The 22,914-nt window shown below is 40.6% G+C and overlaps 3 protein-coding genes across 5 annotated transcripts in view; 1 reads left to right on the top strand and 2 right to left on the bottom strand.

Annotated features, from left to right (window-relative positions):
• Nucleotides 1-22,914, bottom strand: part of LOC143378523 (uncharacterized) — a 497,243-nt gene that overhangs the window by 16,487 nt on the left and 457,842 nt on the right. The window lies entirely within an intron of this gene.
• The window catches only part of LOC143378509 (lachesin), a 351,722-nt gene that overhangs the window by 175,961 nt on the left and 152,847 nt on the right, over nt 1-22,914 (top strand). The gene's annotated exons all lie outside the window — the stretch shown is intronic.
• LOC143378539 (uncharacterized) lies at nt 17,112-18,229 on the bottom strand. Its single transcript, XM_076830371.1, has one exon. It carries the CDS (start codon nt 17,798-17,800, stop codon nt 17,489-17,491), a length of 312 nt encoding a protein of 103 aa, XP_076686486.1. The 5' UTR covers nt 17,801-18,229; the 3' UTR covers nt 17,112-17,488.

Here is a 22,914-nt window from a genome sequence, read left to right as displayed (position 1 = left end):
GCTTGCGGGTTATGGCCCAGGAATAGCAGATTAGGTAATTGTAAGTCTAGGAATATTCTAGCAACAGAAAATCCTGCTCTCCAGCTTTGAAGCTGGTTTTTCCACATTACTGTTCCACCAAGGGTGAGCGTCCTAGTTTCCAAAACCATAGCAAATATTAACTTCAAATTTTGCAACGAACTTCACCGTAGCATTCGTTAAAGTTGACGAAGCTTTACAATACGTATGAAAGTGCATACGGAGCAGAATGGAATTCGTAGTAAAAATAGAAATAGTTATACTTCGCGTGCAAATAGATCGAAAAATGGAACGGAATGGTATTAAACGAGGCTTTATTTTCGGCTAAATGGATATTGAAGACTAGTCGAGTACCAATGCGTATACCTGATAAAGAATTGATGGAATATAACAGTGCAGATGGTATAAATACAGAAGAAATGAATACTTACATAAAATTAAATCGAATATGCATGCCTAGAATTGGTTACGCCTTCAACACTAATAATCCCGTAAAAGTTTGGTTACCAAGTTACATTTCGTGTTTTTCATTATATATGAATTTATCATTTATTCGGCATATATGAATTTACAATTTATTCATCATATTGAGCCGTTTATTTTGAAAGTGGCCTAAGTCCATTTGTCAATTATTATTTTTTGATTGTAATAACGTGTGCAACTTGCAGTTGGTATTAAAAATTTATGTGTAAATTTTTTTTAAATATAAATGGACTTAGGTCACTTTCAAAATAAACGGCTCAATATAAATTAAAATTCGTCGTTCATACAATTTATGTTATATGCTTTTTTCGAAACGATAGTTGCATATTTCTATACGGGATATAAATTTTATTTTAAAGGATACTTATCGAGTTTTAATGAAGTTCTAATGTTTCTGGTGCACGTAGCAATGCGAAGTTTTCACGTTGTTTTCGCGTGCCTTTAGATCGTGAGGGTTTTGTGCGCGTGTAAGCATGCTCGCGATATTTCGCAGGGGAAAAATTCAACGGGCGCATTGCGTTCATTTAAAACGACTTCCTTAGGAATTAGCAGCTTACCCCCGGCGCTCTAGTTACTGTGTATATGTATTAGGGTGGCTCTTACTTTCGACTTTTGAATTTTCTTCGGGGCACCCTCCAGAATAGTTCCAAATAATTAAAAAAAAATCTGCGTAAAGTTTGAGCTTGATCGCATAACAGGAAAAGATGCCCCTGGGCCGTTAAACATTTAAATCGTTATTTAACAGCCCGCAAAGTCGATTTTATATAATATCCAAGTTATTGGTTAAATAAAAAAATATGTCAAACAAAAGTTGTACATCCGGACAAGGAGCATCTTTTATGTTCTATTACTTTTTCTCGCGCGACAAACGGTTTTCGACAAAAGTCCGAAAACTAAAAAAAAAGAAAACAAAAAAATGGAATTTTTATTTTCGTGGACTATTTTTTAAACATTTCTGGGGGGCATATACCGAAATATGCGAAAAAGATAAAAAAAAATCTTATTATCAGTGTTTGATATGTCATGAATGTTTCCTGAAAATTTGGGTACCGAAATTCGCAAAATTATCGAAGATATAGACGTCAGAAGTGAGGTATTCAAATGCACTTTTCTCGAATCACGATGTCTATATCTTCGATATTTTTAACTTGAGACACCGCGACCACACAAGGTTATTCTTTAAACGGGAAAAAGTTGGTCTAATTCTGTGTTCATTTAAACTTTCAGTCCTAAATGGTTGGAACTTAAGAATGATTATGATCTTGTATAAATTATTAATTGTAAATTTTCGAAATCTCATTATCCTGAAGATCTTAAAGATTTACTTCAGTAAACTTTCAGTAGGGGAATCTGGGGCAAGACGGTAGCGCTAAGAAGAAACGTATAGAAAATCAAGTATATGCTTTATGTAACATTTATTACAGCATTTTTAAAATCAATATATATTCATCTTCAAATTTAAGCAACAAAAATGAGGTCACAGGAATTAAAAACTTAAATACACTTCTTTTTCGTAAGTAACTAAATTTCCCCATCTTACCTAGTATGCGGGGTAAGATGGGACTGCTGTGGGGGCAAGATGAAGCATGAAGAAACATCATAAGAAAACAAATTTGAAAGTGAAGAAATTATATTTCCTTTTTTAATTGGCGGTATTCTTAATTTTCCTTGAGACCTTTTTCGTATTTTAAAATTTATCTTTTTCTCTGTATCTGTTTTTTCGTGTGTATCTTGAGGATGGGCATAATATCTCTTGGTGAAACATTGAAGGAAGAATAACTTAAGTTGCGACATGCTGTTACTGGAGTAGACGAATTTACAGTTTGCGAATCATTATGGAAATAAGTTTTGGTTTTCCAATGACAAGTTTTCCATGTGCCATCTTGCCCCACCCACCCGAACCCGCTTTGCCCCAATACGTACTTAATACTTCACATGCTTTTTGCAAAAAGACCTGAATAATTTCTTAGTGAAAACTCTAAATTTATGAAAAAGTAACTATAAAGAAAATTAACTTAGCGGCTTTAGTTAAAGAATGTACACATAAATAAACTGACACTATTAAAAACTTCCTGGGTAATTATATCGTTATTAGAAAAATGTAATTTCCCGTCATAACTCGTGACACGCGTGATATTTAACACTGTTTTTTCGGAATGATGTTCTTTCGCACCGAACTCTCTGATTGTCCAACAAAATTAAACTTCTTTCTGTTCTGTAACATTCAATAGTCAATTCTTATAGATTTTTGTGCGCTGAAAACGAATCCGCAAACCGTTTGTCGCCATAAGCCTCAGTTTTCGAGAAATTCGATTTTGAAAAAAAAAATGCAAATTTTCAAATTTGAACATCATTTGTGTTGAAACAATAATAGTTAATCGGTTGCATGGTCTGTCAAATTATTCTATGAACCCTCGCGAACACAACGATATAAGTTATTATTGAATTATAAGCATTTAAATATGTTTAAACAGCGATCAAAGGGAAAAGGACACCCGAAATGCACCAATTTTTGCAGATTTCTTGCTATATATTTTAAAAATTAAGGGTATAGGAGAAAAATTAACTACTCCACGCGATGCAGCAGAAATTTTTCTTTCGGAAACCACCAACAGAAGTGGTAAGTCACGTTTTGTTTTCAATACAGAAGCGAAAGAGTTTGGCAAAACGTGCGGCGCCGACAGTGGTAGTCACGCGCGTTAAGCGGCAGTATATCGCGCGCCGCCGTTGATTACCACTGTCGACGCCACACGTTTTGCCAACCTATTTCGCTTCTGTATTGAAAACAAAGTGTGTCTTACCACTTCTGTTGATGCTTTCCGAAGGAAAAATGTCTGCCGCGTCGCGTGGAGTAGTCGGATTTTCTCCTACACCCTTAGTTTTGGAAATAAATTTAAAGATATCTGCAAAAGTGGGTACATTTCGGGTGTTCTTTTCCGTTTGATGGTTGTTTAAACATATTTAAATGTTCATAATGCACCAACAACTTATATCGCTGTATTCGGGAGGGTTTATAGAATAATTTGACGCGAAAAGCAACCGAATAACTATTACTGTTTCGATATAAAAGATGTTCAAAGTTGAAAATTTGCAGTTTTTTTTTCAAAATCGAAATTCTCAAAAGCTGAGGGTGATGGCGACAAACGGTTTGCGGATTCGTTATCAGCGCACAAAAATCTATAAGAAACGGCTATTGAATCTTACAGACCAAAATGGCTGTTGGACAGTGTATGTTGACGTGTATACTGAGTGTAGTGCCTTCGATTTTTTATAAACAATGCTTTTCCATCTTACCCTGCTAATCCGTCTTGCCCCACGTTCCCCTATATTTTAAAAGATTTATTTAAATTACACCTGCTTCAGACAATAAATGAAAACGTTGTATTAATTGCAACAGTTTCTGTGCTCAGTGCTACGCTCGCAATACCTATATTTTTCATGTTCTTAGCATCAGGTTTATAGCATTAATTATCAGGGACCCGGAACGGAACAGAAACGGAAACGATAAACGCAAAGAACGAAATATTTTTCCGGGACAGGAAAAGAAACGAAACGAAATTCTTAACCCTATTGCAGGAGTGAAAACGATATAACCGAAATATAAATTCCGGTTAGTAACGTTATTTTGTTTTCGATGCACACTTTATGTTAAAAAATTTAAATTTAGCGCACCCTTTATTTTCATCATGAATCTATTTGTGCAAGAATATGAACAAATACATTCTGTGATTTCGGATTTCTATTTTGTATAATCTATTTTTTTTTTATACAGTTTATATTGCTCGAGGCTTTCAGGTGTAAGGCTCAAAGATCTTAATTTTTCTATAATATATAATATATAATATATAATATATAATATATAATATATAATATATAATATATAATATATAATATATAATATATAATATATAATATATAATATATAATATATAATATATAATATATAATATATAATATATAATGGATAATGGATAATATTTTATAATATAACTACTACATGCAATAAAATTGTTAAAAATAAGTATATATTAGTTTTTCTATGAATATGAAATAACTGGTTCGGAACAAAATTTGTATTTCGTTCCAATGGAAACGAAATATTTTTCAGCAGGAACGATATTAGCTGAAACGAAATTATTATTATCGGAGCTGAACCGAAACGAAATAAAAAAAATATTTTGTTCCAGGTCTCTGTTAATTATAACCAATTTCTACCGAAAATTAATAATTCTATTTAAAGAATTTATACACACATTTATTTCCTCCTAGGCCTTAACTTTTGAGATATATATGTAGTATAGCTATTTGTACGGAACCCGTCAAATTGACGGATCGGCCAATTGCATAAATAATCCTAATATATTTGCTTCATTCGTGAAATTATTAGTCCAGTAATAAATATAACAGTAATAGAAAAGTTTCTACTAATTAGAAGTCATAATATTTCGGAGATATATTTGCTGCTCCGGATCCGATATCTCAAATGATATATCGTATGACCTCAGAATTTATTACTGCTTTGTTGATATACACGAGAATAAAGAACGATCTTCCGTAGCTATGTTGCAGTCGTACACTGCATTCCATATAAGAGCATACCGACGCCCCTACCGATTTGCGACCGATCTGCGCAGCTCCCACTATTACCCACGGTTTGAACCGCACGCGATTGGTCGTGGTGGTTTCCAAGGAATAACTGGTACATCCCAAACGCGGGACCTGACCGTTGTCAACGTAAACAACGTCCCGCACAAAAAGTTAACACAGAGAGTAGAGGGCCGTGTGTCGGAGAAAAACATAAGCGGTTAAGTGGGGAGTCGGGCGTAGCAACGCTCCCCGAAGGTCGTGCCTGCGCGAAACAGGTATGCTCTAATGTGGAATGCAGTGCAGTGTAAGGACGTTTTGCAAAGACACAGTGTAAAAAAGTTTCAGTTATTGTGAACAGATATATTTGCGAAGAAAGTGCCCACTTATTGTAAGTATCTGCAATAACATAACGGAATTTGGACATAGTATTTGTTTTATTTTGACCAATCACCTTCTTTAGCAATCATGAGTAAGTCAAGAAGAAATAACGATGTATTGAATAAAATGTTCATATCAGTGAAGATTGTTTTGGGGTTACCACTTCTATGATAATTTCTGGGAAAATACTTTTTACTTATTGGTAATTTATTTAGACGTGCAGCTTAATATTGTATATACTTTAGTTATATTGAAATTGAATAAATCGATTTTTGAAAGAAAATACGTACAGTATTTCCTCGTTAGCGGCTCGCTGGTCGGGACCGGCGTTGAGCCCGTATCATGAACAGAGCCCTAATTCCGAATGTTCGTTTCTCGTTTCTTTCTGGCCGAAGGGGGGAGCGAGATGGAACACTGCATGCGCGGCGAGCGTGCGCGATGGTCTCAAGCGCTTACCGTGAGCACGAAAACCGCTTCGTAAAAATTTGACGCAGGCCCGGCTCACGGTAACCGCTTGCGACCATCGCGCACGCCCGTCGCGCACGCAAAGGACAGAGTGTCAGGCGTCCAAAAGACGGAGCGAGACAAAACATCAACGCGTCGTCTGTCTCGTACTGTCCTCGCTCACTTTCAGTGCCTCTCGCTCGCTCTCGTTCCATCTCGCTCTCGCCTTCGCCGGACAAGAGTGAGACAGAAGTGGTAGGGATAGCGAAAAGTCCGTATCGTGTACACCAAACCGAGCCCGTAACGAGGAAATACTGTATTTTCGTTTACCCGTCAATTTGACGTGTGCTCGTAGAAATAGGTACCTATATAAGAAATGTTCGTAAACCTAGTGTTAATTTCTAGCATCATGAAATAGTATTTTATAATAGAACAGTTTGGATTCTTAGAAACGATATATAATGAAATAAGATTTAATTTGTGTTATTGAATTCACTCTTTCTTCAATGGCATTAGCAATGAAATTTCGTGCACGTTGGCGTATAAATCTCGCTCAACTCTGTATGTATTCCTTTTTTAACGCTGACATCCCAGAAGTTAAGAGTTAAAAGCGGTAGGATTAAACACTCTGTCACATTTACGTTTCCATTGATTCACTGAAGTCAAAGCATTCCTGGTGAGTTCTTATGAAATGTCCGAAGCCGTTTTCGTGTAAACGCTCACGCCCGTTGCGTTCGTTAGCGCCTGTAACCCATTTTCACGGTTTGAACCATCGCGGTCGGTGTTACTGCGTGTGTGAATTTGTATCTACGCGTGCCTACTGCGTGTGCGTACCAACTACACCAGCATTGCCCCGATGGGCGGTCCGAGAGCACAAGCATCCATCGCGTTTTCCAAAGCTCGCGTGGAAGGGGACGCTCGAAACCAATGAAGTTGCGGGCATGTAACGGATGGGTTACATGCTCATTTCATGTCGATTAAATTGATTTGATTTGTGGTTACAGGCTGATTTCAAGTCGTTGGATTTGTGGTTATGGGATATATTTATTGATGACTGGGTAATTTTGTAAACACCTGGGGGGTTTCTTTTTCTTCATAATTTTGTATTGTCATCCAAACTACGTATGCCTGCAAAGTTTCAAGTCTATTGGATAGTTGGAAGCGGATTAAAATTGGGTTTCTAGATTTGAACGAAACAAACATACATACAAACAAACAAACAAACAAACAAACAAACAGAGGATTGAAGCTGAATAAAAATCGTTTAATAAGAAACTTTTTATTAATCAGAGGTGTAAGTGGGACTGTTCAAGTCTATTCCGTCCAATTATATAATATTATTGTTCAATCATTAATCAATTCCTGTTTATTTTCCCAATTTCTAAAATGTAGAACACTGGGGCTCCAAGAGTCCCAGTTATACAGGGTGTCCCACTAAGGAGTGGACAGCGCGATATCTCTTAAAGTATTGTCGATAAAAATATAAAAAAAATAGGGAATTGCATGGTTCGAGGGGGCCCATTTATTAGCGCGAACGAATTTTGTTTTCGATTATTATTTTAAAAGATACGATGGTCAAGTTCGGTTTTTCAAATGGAACTATTTTTTTTGAAGACCTGAGTTGATAGTGCGTTCCAAGACAAATTCAATAAGCTTTAATGTATACACTTTATTTCCACTGGTTTTTAAGATATTGCGCTTGCAAAATTACTGATTTTCACTGGAAGAAAACCCTCTGGAATAGGAAGGACCGGGGTCGGTCTTACTGGCGCTACGGGTGGCATTGCCTGTTGAAACTGATACCTACCTGCCAAAGGTCTACGACAGGGTTCGCAGGCCCAAAAGCTGGACAATTCTTTTCCGTCATAAATGCTACTTAGGTAGGTACATCTGCGGTATCGAGAAGCGCATCGTTACTTTTATTTCGCACTTCCTTCTACGCTCGGATGGCCGGTTCTTTTGTGAGGGATGCAAATCCGATTGGTTCTGATACAATCTGCTCCCTATGGTTGAAATTTAGTCTAGCAACTTTCACTCCTCCTAACCTAACCAATCCAACTTGCATCCCTCCCAAAAGAACCGGCCATCCGAGCGTAGAAGCAAGTGCGAAATAAAAGTAACGATACCTACCTAAGTAGAATTTCTGCCGGAAAAGAATTGTCCAGCCTTTGGGCCTGCCATTTCTGGCGTAGACCTTTGGCAGGTAAGTATCCATTTCAACAGGCAGTGCCACCCGTGGCGTCAGTAAGACCGACCCCGGTCCTTCCTATTCCAGAGGGTTTTCTTGCAATGAAAATCAGTAATTTTGCAAGCGCAATATCTTAAAAACCAGTGGAAATAAAGTGTATACATTAAAGCTTATTGAATTTGTCTTGGAACGCACTATCAACTCAGGTCTTCAAAAAAAATAGTTCCATTTGAAAAACCGAACTTGACCATCGTATCTTTTAAAATAATAATCGAAAACAAAATTCGTTCGCGCTAATAAATGGGCCCCCTCGAACCATGCAATTTCCTATTTTTTTTATATTTTTATCGACAATACTTTAAGAGATATCGCGCTGTCCACTCCTTAGTGGGACACCCTGTATAAGCCTACGGGTACGAGCCTACACGCACACTACTAGAGTTTTCCTCATCTGTTATATGCCCGCAACTTCATTGGTTTCGAGCGCCACCTTCCACGCGAGCTTTGGAAAACGCGATGGATGCTCGTGCTCTCGGACCGCCCATCGGGGCAACGCTGTACTACACTCTGTTCATTCTAAGAGTAGACCTACTTTACTTAAAATTCCCGTTTGTAGATTTAAGTTGTATACACGCTGAACATCGATCAGTCATGCAGAGAAATCAGTTGATGCAAAAACAAGCGATAGGCTTCGAAATATGTAAACTCTTTAGGTTTATTACAGTTATAAGCCGAAAACTGAGATTTCCACCACTTTTAACTGTTTGTAGCTAATAGCTACGTTAAGCGATTTTGATGAAATTTTCAGTATGTATACACCTTACCTAAATCGACAAACAGGATATTTAAATTTTCATTACTGCCTCAGGTAAAAATGTTCAAAAAGCGACCTTCACTTTTTTTCGCTATTCCGTCCAATTGCAATTTTTTTTCAAGACGACGCAACACGCCACCTAAGGTCGTGTTCAGATATATTGGCCGGTGAGTTTCGTGAGGGGTATTCTCCCACCATACCGCTTGCCTGCTCGGTGCTCCTTTTCTCAACGTTCTCACTTTCTCTCGGGCTAGGCCTGCTCGTCGCGCGGTGGGAATTCGGTGCCCGTGAGGTACGTACACACGCAGCGAAGCATCCCCACCACTTTCTCGTTTCTTTCTCGCTCTCGTTCCATCTCGCTCTCGCCTTTGCAGAACAAGAGCGAGTCAGAAGTGGTGGGGATAGAGCCAAGCTCCTGAGCGTAGAAATACATACATCAGAATAGGTGTGCGTTAGCTCCGAAAAAATTCAGGAGCTTTATTGGTCAGAACATTGATTCTTTCTCGATAGCTTCATCTCGTATTGGTTTACGCATAGCTTCGTAACGCACACAACTATTACGCTAAGAATAAACAACGGCCACACGGCTTTGTTCAGGCGGAGTCGAGCAGCGTTCCCGTTACCCCACCATACCCTTCGGGAGTCCAGCAACTTCAACTGCCAATCCACGATCGTCAGGTGGTGGTGGCAGATTTCTCCTCGTGCGCTTCTCGCGAAACCGAACTCACCGGCCAATATATCTGAATAGGACTTTAGTCAATACTACACGAGTCTCCCCTACATCTTGTATATGTATTATACATTTGTATATAACATTGAGATATATGAAATTAATCACGTTCGAAGTTGAAAATTGCTTTTTTGAGATTAAATTGTTGTAATCAGGGATTTCTAAAGTTATAAAATAGAACTAAATTCGTTGAAAAAGGCTGAAGTGCCTACACTTACGAAAAGAAAAGGGGGGAAAAAATTCGACTTAGAAAAACAGCGGAAAATTGGCGTTTATAAGAAAGACCTAACATAGAGAGATAGACAGAATTTCTTTCTGATTGTTAAATTCGTGCAAACGTAATAACACGCACAAATTCAAAAACCTATAAAAACAGAATACAGCCGAAAATAGAGAACAGAGGAACAACACAAACGGTAGAGAACCGCGTGGAAACAATGAAATATCAGCGAAGCGCAAAACAGCTGGAACACTAGGAGACACTTCTAAATCCTGTTACGTGGCAACAAACTTCCATGTTATTGCTATAGGCTATTAATTCTTCGTGTAGAAATATCTATGCTGCAAATAAAATTTCCTCTTGACTGAAAAGAAATTCATAAAAATTCACGATTTTAAACGGACATTCAGCTAAAAATTGGCGGTGAACCAGCCACGGGGACAGACAAAAAGCATACAGAATGTCGCAGGAACAATGGACGGCTGAAAGAAAGCCAAGCATCGAAAAGACCAGGAGACCATTTTGTGTTGTATGATTTGAAAGCTAAAAACAAGGAAGCTTCTCGAAGGGTCTGTCCGCATGAGGAGGCGTAAAAGGGAATCTACAGGTGCACGACAACAAGCTCCTTTGAGCGAGACGTTTTCCTTCCACCCATTGTCATTTCACCTCGAAAGATGAATCAATATTATACTATCGGCATTTATCCACGTTCGTCAATACACATCGCGGAGGGTGCATGTCTTTGTTGATTTCCTCCAAAATTGGCAAGGTAATCTCAAGTGCCGTTGAAATTTTTCATGACAACTACACATTTATGCTTCCCTGTCAGATGTGTGTACACCATAAAGAGACGTACACATGTACACTTGTTTCCGCAATTCTCATTCAACTTCTCTCTATTCTCCCGTTTCATTAACCTCCAGATATTTGAAAGATGAATAATGTTAATGGTAATAATAAAAATAAACATAATAATAAATGTAATCTTCAGTTACGTAGAAGTCGATGCAAAGTTGTACAAATTTCGCATACATGTAACAGTACCTACATGCGGATAAAAGTTTTCGGTAAGACGATTGGCCTGTTGCATTTTCAGCATACATTTTGTTTTTAAGCAATGAAAATTCATCAGCGAAAAGAAAATATTTATTTATATTATTGATTGAATTTAATACCAATGCTACATGCATTGGGCACCATCTCCGACCTTATATTATTTTCGAAACAGTCAGAATAAGCATGATAAATTGAGTTCAAGGATATTGTAAATTAAATATATATTTATATGTTCGAAAACTGGAAGGCGTAACTGTATGCCTTTGCCTCACTATAGAAACAAGTCCAAACGTTTTTGCGTCAAGAAAAGGGTGATTGAATATACATATTTCTTATTTCAAAATTATTCAAGTAGATGACAATAAAACCTGAGCTATTAATTGCTTGAAATTTTGTAAACTGCGACTCTGAGAATAAAAGTGTCTTATATTATTATAAGGCTTATATTATTTGCTTCTTATAGTCAAATAGGTTTTTGCACGATATTCTTGTACCTTGCCAAAAATAATGAAATTATTTTATACTGTAACGTTACAAGTCTAACCTTAGATATAAATAATATTACCTTCATATATTGGTCTTTTAAGGTACTGTAAATAGCCCGACTAACATTCGTTCCTATTCTACCAATTGCGCATTTAGGCACATGAAATAAATATTAAAAACTGATATACGAATCAGTGACAAATTAAAGCGGATAGTATAACAGTGTTATATTCAGTAATTTAACTCACTACCAACATGAAGGTAAAACGTGTAATGTCATTGAAGAGGCAAGGTAGGAGGTGTGGAGAGAGCAGAATGTAAAACCGAAAAGGAAAAGGGAGGAAAGATGTGTGCGTTTGGTCTAGGGCCAGCTAGTGGACTCATCAGTAAGGTGTAACTAGCAGACCCTGCCTTATTGTTTGATGCGGGGATGTTATGCGGTAGGATGAAACCGTTATACGTTGTCTGTCCGGAAAGTATCCGGCCTACACCAATATCTTTAAGCCTGGGTGTGCTATTGTAGAAAACGTATTCTCCACTTAGGGGAACCTTTGTGAGTGACCCTGTTAAGCGGCACAGCCCTGCTGCTCGCCAGACAACAACGGTACGCAGTTGTATAAGTATCCAAAACCGTGAGCGTCAAATTTCTAATTTTTCTACAATGACCGAGTGCGTCGACCAACGAATTTGTATAAAATTTTGTCAAAAACTTGGCCATTCATGTGCTATGACCCTGAGACAAAAGTCCAAACTGCTCGGTGGAAGACGGCAGAAGAATAACGGCCGATGAAAGCGCGTCAAAGGCGGAGCAATAAGCAATGCTCACTGTTCTTTTTTCGACCACGCAGGTGTTGTTCACCATGAATGCGCTCCACGAGGTCAGCCGGTGAATAAGGAGTACTACCTACAAGTTGGCCAGATTTGTAGAAAAGGGTTGACTGTTTGCTTCACCGCGATAGCGCACCTGGCCCTTTCATCTCACAGCACCCAGGATTTTTTTGATGATATATGGCATAACCCAAGTCTGTCAGTATCCGCACAGTCCTGATCTACAGCTCCGTGTGACTTCTGGCTGACCCGAAATTAAAAAACACCTTAAAAAGAAATAGATTTGACCATGTGGAGGACATAAAACAGAATACGATGAGGCAGCTGTTGGGTATTCTAAAAGCTGAGTTCCAGGACTGCTTCACGAAGTAGGAGCAACGGTGGTAAAAGGTTGTGACTTCCAAAAAAAATGCTTTGAAGGGGACATAATCACCAATGGTCCAGAGTACCTCTTTTTCTTCGCATAGCGTAAGGTCGGACACTTTACGGACAGACCTCGTAGACAGGAATTGGTAGTTGAGGGAGAACTTGCGAGAAAGCGGGATTGGTAGAAATACCTTCTTGTGGCGAGTACGGAGGTATCGCGATATCACCTATGTGCGTTCGTAGACAACAACTTTTCTTAATTTCGTATTTTTTTTTGGTAGCAATTAAGGTGAATGTCCCAATTTCTGCTCATTTAAGAGGTTACTCGTCATAAAGGAGGTGTAAAAAATTTGTTTGTGCTAAAAATTTTCAGAGTAATTGATTAATTCTTTAATAATAAATCAACCAATTCAAAAACTATTTAAGAAAGATATTTCCAGAAGTTTAACTATTAGTAATTTGTAATTAAATACAATGCTCTAAATGTCCGTACCGCCCCAGAAAAATAGCGATGTACGTATTTCTACTCACCATTTGTACCAATTTCTGTTCAAATAATATGTTGCCTTTTCAGGTTAAACTAAGTTACATCTTTTATGCAGATGTTTTATAACACAACAGTAAAGCATAAAATAATGATAAACAAAAAATAAAATGTCTTCGAATAGAAATAGAGGGTACAGCATATATTGAACTGTGAGGTTATGTTACTAAAATTTTGGTGAGTAGAAATGCGGACATGACGGTGATTCGCTTGACCCTAAACCTAATCACCTGTTTTCTATTTAAAAAAATTAAAAATTGTAAAAAATACTCTACATTCAGAGCACAATACGGTATCTGTTTTTATTATTAATAAGAACTTTTACTGCAAAAACTATTTTCTGCCCAAATATCGAATACCAATAGTGACGCTGTTCCTTAGCACAACCAGCTAGAACACGGATGAACAATCATGATGATTGCTGCACTTTGATTAATCCCAAGCTCATGCAACACTCGCATAAATGTTCAAATAATTTAGAATTATTTTGTTGCAACTATAGTACAAACGTAACGCTTATAATAATAAGAAAAATACGAAATGAGCAGAAATTGGGACATTCACCTTACTAATCCAATTGTTTCTATTGTAAATTGAACTTGCACTGCACTCATACATATAAAGCTACTAAATTGCAGGACATCTTCAATCTGAAGTTCCCTTGTAAGTGTTGAACACGTCCCTAATTCTGTTATACGCTGAATCCATGGCCTGACCCAGCAATTTATCTTTCTGTGTTGTTTCTTGTTTCATTGTAAGATTTTGTAAGCAACAATAACAGCCCTAAGTTTTTACTCATCCATGATTCACTATCTGACCTCACTGTTATTTGAAAACAAGCTACAGACAGTAAGTATAGACGAATTTCAAATGGATTCGATTCTGAAGCCCGAGTATCCAGCATACGCGTATTTCTGATAAATGTTTGCGAATGCTCACCAAAAGTTGCGAATGTTTACGTTGAAGCATTTGCCGAGTGTCCCTACCAAACATATGCATGCGAGTAGAAACATATTCGCCAGCATTCGACGTAGATCCGTTAATGATGGTGCTACTTAAGTTGTCATTTATCTCCACAAACGCCTGCGAACAGCGACTTTCTGTTAATGTATGAACATTGGTCGGAACGCTCGCGAATGTTCGCGAATGTTTACTGTTCGTGCGTGCCCCGCGTATCCACCAAAGTGAATTCACGTTCGAGCATCTTGCGCGGCCGGAGGATACCGAGCTTGAGTTCTGTCTGATAGTATGCGCTCGGCGAGTTTTCTAATGTGTATCTGCGAGTAAGAATTCTCCAAGCTGCTCTCAAATGGACAAATACTCAAGAGTAGCTACCGCGAGTACCTCGCGCGAGATCTTCTCAAATGGACACGCATTTTTAGACATGCTGGATGAAAGTAGACGTCCAGTAGGCTGTCTTCTGTAATCTTGCGCACACACTAACAGAAATGTGTAGACTGCAAATTTCCATATGGATTACTCTCCACCTGTAGATGTGGATTGTGAAGGTTGACTATTCCATTTCTCGTAAATCTGTATGGTTTTGGTCAGTAAATAAAATGAAAGCTAGAAATGCAAGGTTCTTACCGTAGTTGCTAAGAAACTATTGACAAAATGTTCTTGTTGGGATATAATTAGTTTGCTCAAATCCTTGCATTCGTTGCACATGCTAAAGATAAAGCAGCTACGTATTGAAAATACGGTACACTGGAGTTCAGAATGTTCTATGATACATGGATATTTTCCTAGTGGCTTCCGTAGGATCTGCTGCAGCTCGTCAGAAATTCTCTGAGCCGTAAACACTTCTTAGTGACACGCAATCAGTTTTACTCGCAAGTGCAATGTACCGTATGCAACCCTCTGACATGCACAATGCCCCATATTCTTGGCAATGCATTACATACATGTAGGAATCGAACCCGAGCCGTTTGCGTGCTGATCAGCAGCGTTTGCCACCACGGCTAAACGCCGGCTCTCCGTAGTCTCTCAGTACGAGCCCCCTCTTATGGCATGGAGGTGCCTGATCCCACATACATGTCCGCTATTTCATTACAACTGTACTTATTAATTTCGCTAATTTAAGAATATTGATTGTCTTTCATGATTTATAATTCAATGACTAAAGAATGCGCGACTTGTGTTTATGTGATCTGAATTTTGAAATGGCACGGTATTATTAAAGTATGCAAGATAGTTCGTTTGTTTTATCCGTTTTAATTTCTCTGTTATTTTCAGTGGTATGAAAACATCTGTTCGGAAGAGGTGGTTTGCTTCGAAAAAACAAATATAATTTTAAACAGTTACAATATGGTGTTATAAGCCTGATGGGTATAAAACAGGGCACCGAACCCTAAAGCCGCGTATTCACCTGTGCATCGGGCGCGCACTAATTTTTTGCTCGTTCGGTGTTCCAGGCCCGGTTGGTGCACGGTGCGCGTTCGGCGCGCATTCGATCCGATCCGCTTGCTGGCGGTCCATAAGAGTGTGCATTCGCGTCCGAACAATATCATGAACTGGATGTAGCAAATTTCACTCAAGCCCGAAAGCGCGCCGAACGCGCGCCGAGCTCCAAACTCCTTGGTAGGATGATGCATGCACGTGAAAGTAACAAATATGCGAGGCCAAAGATTAACTTGGTCGCGTCGAATTCGCGAGCGTTTGCCGACGCACAGTGTGAGATTTTGGACAAAAATCGCTGGACAGCGCAAATCTTGACCGATTTCAATATTTTTTTTTAAAACACTCTCAAGGACTCAGCAATAACGGAGCACTACAATAAAACCAATATCTGTTGGTCTAATCTATAGAAAATACTATTTAGCATAACATAACATAAAAACATAAATAAATACATTTTTAGATTAAAGATATTAAAAATTAATTTCTTGTAAATTTAATATTAACTATAAAATAAAAAATTACTTTAAATTTACAAAATTCATGTTTTAAATAAACTGTACAGCTGATTTAAATCTTATATTTTTAAATTGGTTCCCCGTTGAAAGACGAGCGTTTACACGCTCAGCGGTGGCTCCTGCTGTGTGTTAAGGCTGCCGTTCCAATGGGCGGTTGGCGACTGCGACTGGCAACTGCGCCACTAGTGCAAAGGAGACACTGATACATACTTCTCCCTTACACTAGTCGCGCAGTCGCCAGGCGCAGCCGCCAGCCGCAGTCGCTAGCCGCCCATTGGAACGGCAGTCTTTAAGCTCTAGTTAACGCTACTGCATTCGGAAGCACTGATGTTTGTAGATTGAGCGTCACTACGCTCGTTGAAAAAGGACCCCCGCTGCACACGTTGAAAGGACTTGGAACGGGTAAGCGTTCATGCGCCACGGCGATATCCATCGCTGTTTTGTAAATTGAGCGTCATTGCGCTCGCTGAAGGAAAGGTGCCGTTGTGCTCGCTGCTAGAGGGGCGCTAGTGCAATAGAGGCGCTATTGCGCTCACTGAAGGACAGGCGTCCATACGCCGTGCCGCAATCCAGCGTTGTCCTGTAGAGTAAGCGCCACTGCGCCCGCTAGGGAAGGCGTTCGTAGACCACGGCAAAATCCAACGTTGCCTTGTAGAGTGAGAGCTACTGCGCTCGCTTCAATAGAAGCGCTACTGCGCTCGCTGAAGGAGAAGCGCTGCTGTGTTTGCTGAAGGGGGAGCATTACTGCGCTTCACCTGCACGTCGTTTTCTGTATTCAGTTGTTTTGACCTAACGCCCAGCGTCAGTCAAAATCAACCATCCCCGACTGTCTCAACATAACACCATATTGTGCCTGTCTTGATCAATCGTCTCCCGTTGACCCGGCGTAATACTCAGTATTACACAGAGATCAACCTGATCCAGAGTACCCAGTACCTAGAGATCAATCTGATGTAGAGTACCCAGTACTCATCTTCGACCACCCCACCACGACCTAGGGCACCCAGTACTCATTATCGGTCACCTCAACTGCGATTTGAGGGTACCTAGGTACCTCGATACGTTGTCTCCGACGAACGCCGACTCTGCCTCTCGTAGCGCCGCAACCCTCGATGCTTTACGAGCGGTCACCAACAACCATTCCGTTTTGTGTCTGTACATACATACATAAACACATATATAACGATGGAAATATGTTTATATACCTCCCTGTAGCTATCGTAGCTATAAATTTACAGCGTGAGAGGATACGCAAACACGACACATGTTCGTGTTCTTTTGATCATCGGCCCTGTTTTGGATCGAATTCCAAAGTTGCTCCAATCCATTATTATCAGCATTCTCGTTCATTTCGCCCGTGTACAAGGATCCGTTTCCTTGTACCGCACACGTATCGACTTCAGACCTTCGGCTGCGCATTTCCTCGTTCGTTTATGGCTCCTTGCAGTCCCTGGCCCTATGACCGACCCGCCCGCAATTATAGCAGGTAGCCTTGGTACGGTTTTCGTTCCTGTCCTCCTTTCGGCTGGTCGCTACTGTCGACGAGGATGGTTGCTCCTGTTGCAAGGGCTCTGGTGTTGTCGTTCGCCGTCCATTTTGCGTCGGCACGTCGCCCAGGCGTCGCATGAACAGATATAATTCATCAACGTCCTTCATTTTAGCCGACCGTATATCACGGGCTATACCTGTATCAGGTATACCACCGATCACCATGTCGATTAAATCTTCGTCTGAACTTGTCATCTCGAGTTTTCGTAATTTCTCTAATTTGCGGAAACAATAACCCCCTAGTTTCTGCTCCGGTCTCGCTTTATACGTGCAGACATCTTGCAACCGTTGATTGAACGAAGTCGCGACGCGGAATTGTTTTTTCAGGGCGTCCTAAGTTTCACGCCAGGTAGCGGCAACGGCCTGTCGCGTGTCGTACTACCTTCGAGCGTGACCCTTCAACCGCGTTACGATTAAGCGCATGATCGTGTCGCCACTCCACCGATATCTTTCCGCCAACACGTCCACTTATCTTATTCACCGTTCTCTTGTCGGGTCGTTTTCTTCCGGATCGTAGACGGGAATCATCAACTCGTCTCCTGCTTTAGCGTGGGATAATGTTCGCGACTATGAACGAGAGCGTCGGCGACTAGTCCTCTCCACCAGCTGCTCCAATCGGTCCAACCAATCCATAACCGGGTTCGATGTGGACAAGGGTGGAGCATACGCGTGTGAGGCCGAACGCGATCGTGACCGCGAGCGTGGACGTGAGGGAGAACGCGAACGTAGACGCAAAGGGGAACGGGAGCGTGAATGTGATATGCGGCTCAAGTTCTTTTCAATTAATTGTTCTAAACGGCTAAGTCGCACGTCCTGTTCTCTTACGCTCTCCTCGATGGTGGAATCGGAAGAGGAGTCATGTTGTCTCCCCTCCGTCTTCTCGACGGCGGCGTCTTTGCTCCGATGGGAATTGCGGCCCATGTCGTCAGTTTTCTTATGTCACTAAACTGTATACGACACTACAAGCTACTATATACACGATCCACTAAATTCTATTTATTTAAATATATATACTTCTCGTAGCATAATGGCGTCTCTATCGCGTAACTACGAGTTAAATGCTCGGCAACCGTTTCACAGAAAACTCCGCGAACGCGTCACAGCACGTGGCTATATCCCACTTTTAATTTGTAAGAAATTTTTTTCTTACGATGAGCAACAACACACCTAGAATAAACTATCGATATCACACTATGTTATATTTTACAAGAACAAGGCGAGTCGTACAAAAAGAATGCGGAGGGCTTCCTAAATGGCGACCAGCGTGTCCCAAAGACCGTACAAGAGTGGCCGCGTCCTGGCGGCCAAGGCATAGCGTCCTTCCCGCGACGCTTCCGTTGGGCCTGGGTTTTTCCCAAGATCTCTCACGGAAACGGTCTCAGCCGGTGTGTTTGATCTTCCAAGCAGTAGGCCGCGGTTCCTGGGCGCCATTTGAATATGCGTCCATCAGATTTTCTTACAAATGGAACAAGTGTAAACATACAAATTCCTCATGCTTTAAAGTACTTCACCCTTTTGCAAATTTGTCGCTTCGTTTCCGAGATGTGAACAATTAAATAAAAATCAGGAGCAGCATACGTTCACACGCAGCACAGGAGGCGTGCCTGAATACATGTTCACACATTGTAGAGCCGCCCGTGCTGATTCAAATCTACCTTCACATAGATGTTAATAATTTTACACAAACCAAAACGCCGCAGTGCTTTTATGTTCATAATTTTAACCCCTTAGCGCCGACCTCCATAGTCGTATAGACCCCCATTTCTGCACATACCGCCGATCTACATACTTCGTATGAACCATAATTCTCCATATACCGCCGACGTCCATGTCATATGGGCCCTAATTCTTTATAAACTTTTTTTAAATTATAATAACCAATCCCCGCATAATTTTGGAACACAGACAGTGACTACATAGTACGCATAGTAATGGCAACATAGTAGGGATTGTACTGGCTGTATCACTGCCGCCGTCCGCTCAGAGAGAATAGTGGCACGTGACCGCTGTCTGACAAATTGTAAATTCGGCGCCGTCTCTGAAGGGTTAAATACTTTTGGAGTGAAATAGAAAACAGTTTTTTGTTTTACGTAATTCGACATGAAAAGAAACTCACTTACTGACACAGCACTTAACTGTTACTGTACACTCTGTTATACCATACTAGGGTTGACTAACTGGTGACTCGCGGGCCACCGAGGGTACGTCCGCCTTGCTGCCACGCTGAACGGCCCCCTCCATTCCTACCAGACTCTGACGATCGCAGTGGATTCCTCCTTCTTTCCTTCTCTTTTCGACTGCGATCGTCAGAGTCTGGTAGGTATGGAGGGGGGGCGTTCAGCGTAGCAGCAAGGCGGAGGAGCCCCCGGTGGCACGCGAGCCACCATAACTAACGTCAACCCTGTACTATACATTTATAATAAATATTCCAACACGTCTCCCTGTGTTTGTATGTACTTTTAGAGTCTTTAATAATGGGTTTAGCACAGGATCATACACGCCCTCTGTTTGTATAATCTCGAACGTCCTTATTATGCTATTTCGAAATACAGTTGTTCCCGATTAAGTTGATAATCTCAAGGTCCTAAGAATATCTTTTATTCGAGGAGGTAGGCGAATTTGACGCTTCACTGATCGTGAATTTTATGGATTACGGAGCTCGAGAATAGGGGACCGCCCATATAAGCTCTTACCCCGCATATCGGGACTGCGAGCCCTAATTATATCGACCCGTTTGAGTATTTCTGTGCATAGCCCTAATTAGTAAGTGCTTAGCTTGTAAATAGTAGTTCGTAAGTTCTTTCCCAAGAGCGTTCCAGGGGTTTTTGTTGTATTTTTACCCCACGCAACTCACTCGTCCTGCGAGTCAGACAGAACACATATTGTATATGTCGTGTATCCCCCCCCCTCCCCTCGCGAGGGGCAGCGCACTGTAGTGCGAACCATTGAGCTCTAAACATACCTGGAGAGTGAACTGCAGTGGGAAGAAGTAGCCGGGACAGCGGTCCGAGGGAAATAGAAGATAAGCGGTGAACCTATCTTTCTTTCTATCATCCCTCTCACTCTTTACTATCTGTGTTATGTATGTTTGCGTGCGCGAGTAACTTCACTCATATGCACAATACATCCATAGCCTGTTGTAAGACAGAGATAAGTTCACCCGTTATTGTCCCTCTTTCTCGGCCCGGCCACCATTGCTCTGTTCACTCTCCAGGTATGTTTAAAGCTTAATGGCGCGAAAATATACCTACTTGTAAATATAACCCAGCGACCTGTCCGGGAGTCCCGAATGCCTTCGTGCATCCAGACATCTATGTACCTTCCCCGAAAACTGAGCACTTTTCTTAAGTTTATCGAGCTCATTTCAATAAAGTTCATGATAAAAAAAAATTAAGTAGTTACGAACAGCGGTTGCTTCGTAAGCGGAAAGTTTAGGTTCGATTCTCCTCACCGCGAAATTTTTTTTTTTGCTAAACCAGACTTGAAGAATACGACGTTACATCGTCTGGGCGCGATTTTGAACTCCAGATAACATTGAAAAACACAATTAAAATCGTATTTAAAAAATTGTTCCGTATACATTATAAGTACATTAATAAATGGAAAAAAGTTTGACATTGTTATTCATCGTATTCACTGAGGAGGAAAACCTGAATGTTGCCGAATTTTGCGACGTGATTACAGGAATGACCCCTTAAGTGACCTTGGGCCTGCGTTAGTTACAATTGTTGGCCTATTTAATAATAGCTCGACACTTCAATAGTTGGCCAACGCATAACATGTCATTGGCCCAACAACCTCCCAACAAATAAATGCTACTAAGGTCGTATTCAGATATATTGGCCGGTGAGTACGGTTTCGCGAGCAGCGCGCGAGGAAAAATCAGCCACCACCACCTGACGATCGTGGATTGGCACTTGAAGTTGCAAGGCCCCCGAAGGGTATGGTGGGGTAACGGGAACGCTGCTTGGGTCCGCCTGAAAGTAGCCGTGTGGTTGTTGTTTACTCTTAGCGTGATAGTTGTGTGCGTTACGAAGCTATGCATAAACCAATCGAGTTGAAGCTATCGAAAAAGAATCAATGTTCTGACCAATAAAACTCCTGAATCTCCTCGGACCTAACGCACACCTATTCTGATGTATGTATTTCTACGTTAAGAACTCGGTTTAGACTGCACGTCAGGAGCTTGGCGCTATCCCCACCACTTCTGACTCGCTCTTCTTCTGCGAAGGCGAGAGCGAGATGGAACGAGAGCAAGAAAGAAACGAGAAAGTGGTGGGGATGCTTCGCTGCGTGCATACGTACCTCACGGGCACCAAATCCCCACCGTGAGACAAGCAGGCCTAGCCCGAGGGAGACAGAGAGAGAACGTAAAGAAAATGAGCACCGAGGCAGGCAAGCGGTGTGGTGGGAGAATACCCCTCACGAAACTCACCGGCCAATATATCTGAACACGACCTTAGGGTGCGTTCTATGTAGGCACATACGTATTTATAAATAAGAAAAGGAGAAACTGAACATGGGATATAATAACAGGTTTTTGGATGTATCAAAGTTTCTGACGTTTGTAAGTCAACATTCAAATGTTGGCTTACTTTGGTTGGACCAATGTAGTATCATCGTGGTAAATTTTTTGTTAATTAACCAACCATAGTTACTGTTGGTCCAACATTTAAATTTTTTGTTAATTAACCAACCATAGTAATTGTTGGCCTAACATTGAATATCCGTAGACAAACTGTCGTACCTGTTTTGCCGTAGGCCCTACGCTGAGAATTTGTAGGCAAAAACACTAACTATATCCCAACTAATTCCCAAATGTTGGCAACTGTTGGCCAACCAAAAATGCTACTAGGGTAGGGTCCCCACACCTTCCTCTCAAACATCGCGGTATCAAAATTATTATTTTCGTTTTTAATACATTTTAAAAAAGGTTGTTTTTAATCCTTCCGTCAATAACCGTGTACAGTACCCACCTAAGCACTGTGTTTGAGAATCTAATGGCGAGCACGCGATTCAAAGTGAGGTTAGGAACGACGGTGAGAGGGTACACTTTACACAACACGTATCAGTAAAAAACTTGTGTTCGTTTATTTTGAACACGCGTCAAAACGTTGAGCGTGAGCGTTTTGAGCATGCGTGTGAGCCACCACACAATTAATTGAATTCTTACGGCACTGAACAATGCAAGAACTCGCGGGCACGTGAAAACACCACCACGTGAGCTGTAACCCACGGCAATCCACAACCAATATATTGATCACGCGAGAATGATATTGAACTGGTGAGAAAGAGTTATGTGATTCACA

The sequence above is a fragment of the Andrena cerasifolii genome, chromosome 2 (genome assembly GCF_050908995.1).
Source record: "Andrena cerasifolii isolate SP2316 chromosome 2, iyAndCera1_principal, whole genome shotgun sequence".
Lineage (NCBI taxonomy): Eukaryota > Metazoa > Arthropoda > Insecta > Hymenoptera > Andrenidae > Andrena > Andrena cerasifolii.
Note: the sequence above shows the minus strand (reverse complement) of the source record. Positions and strands in the feature narration are given on the sequence as shown.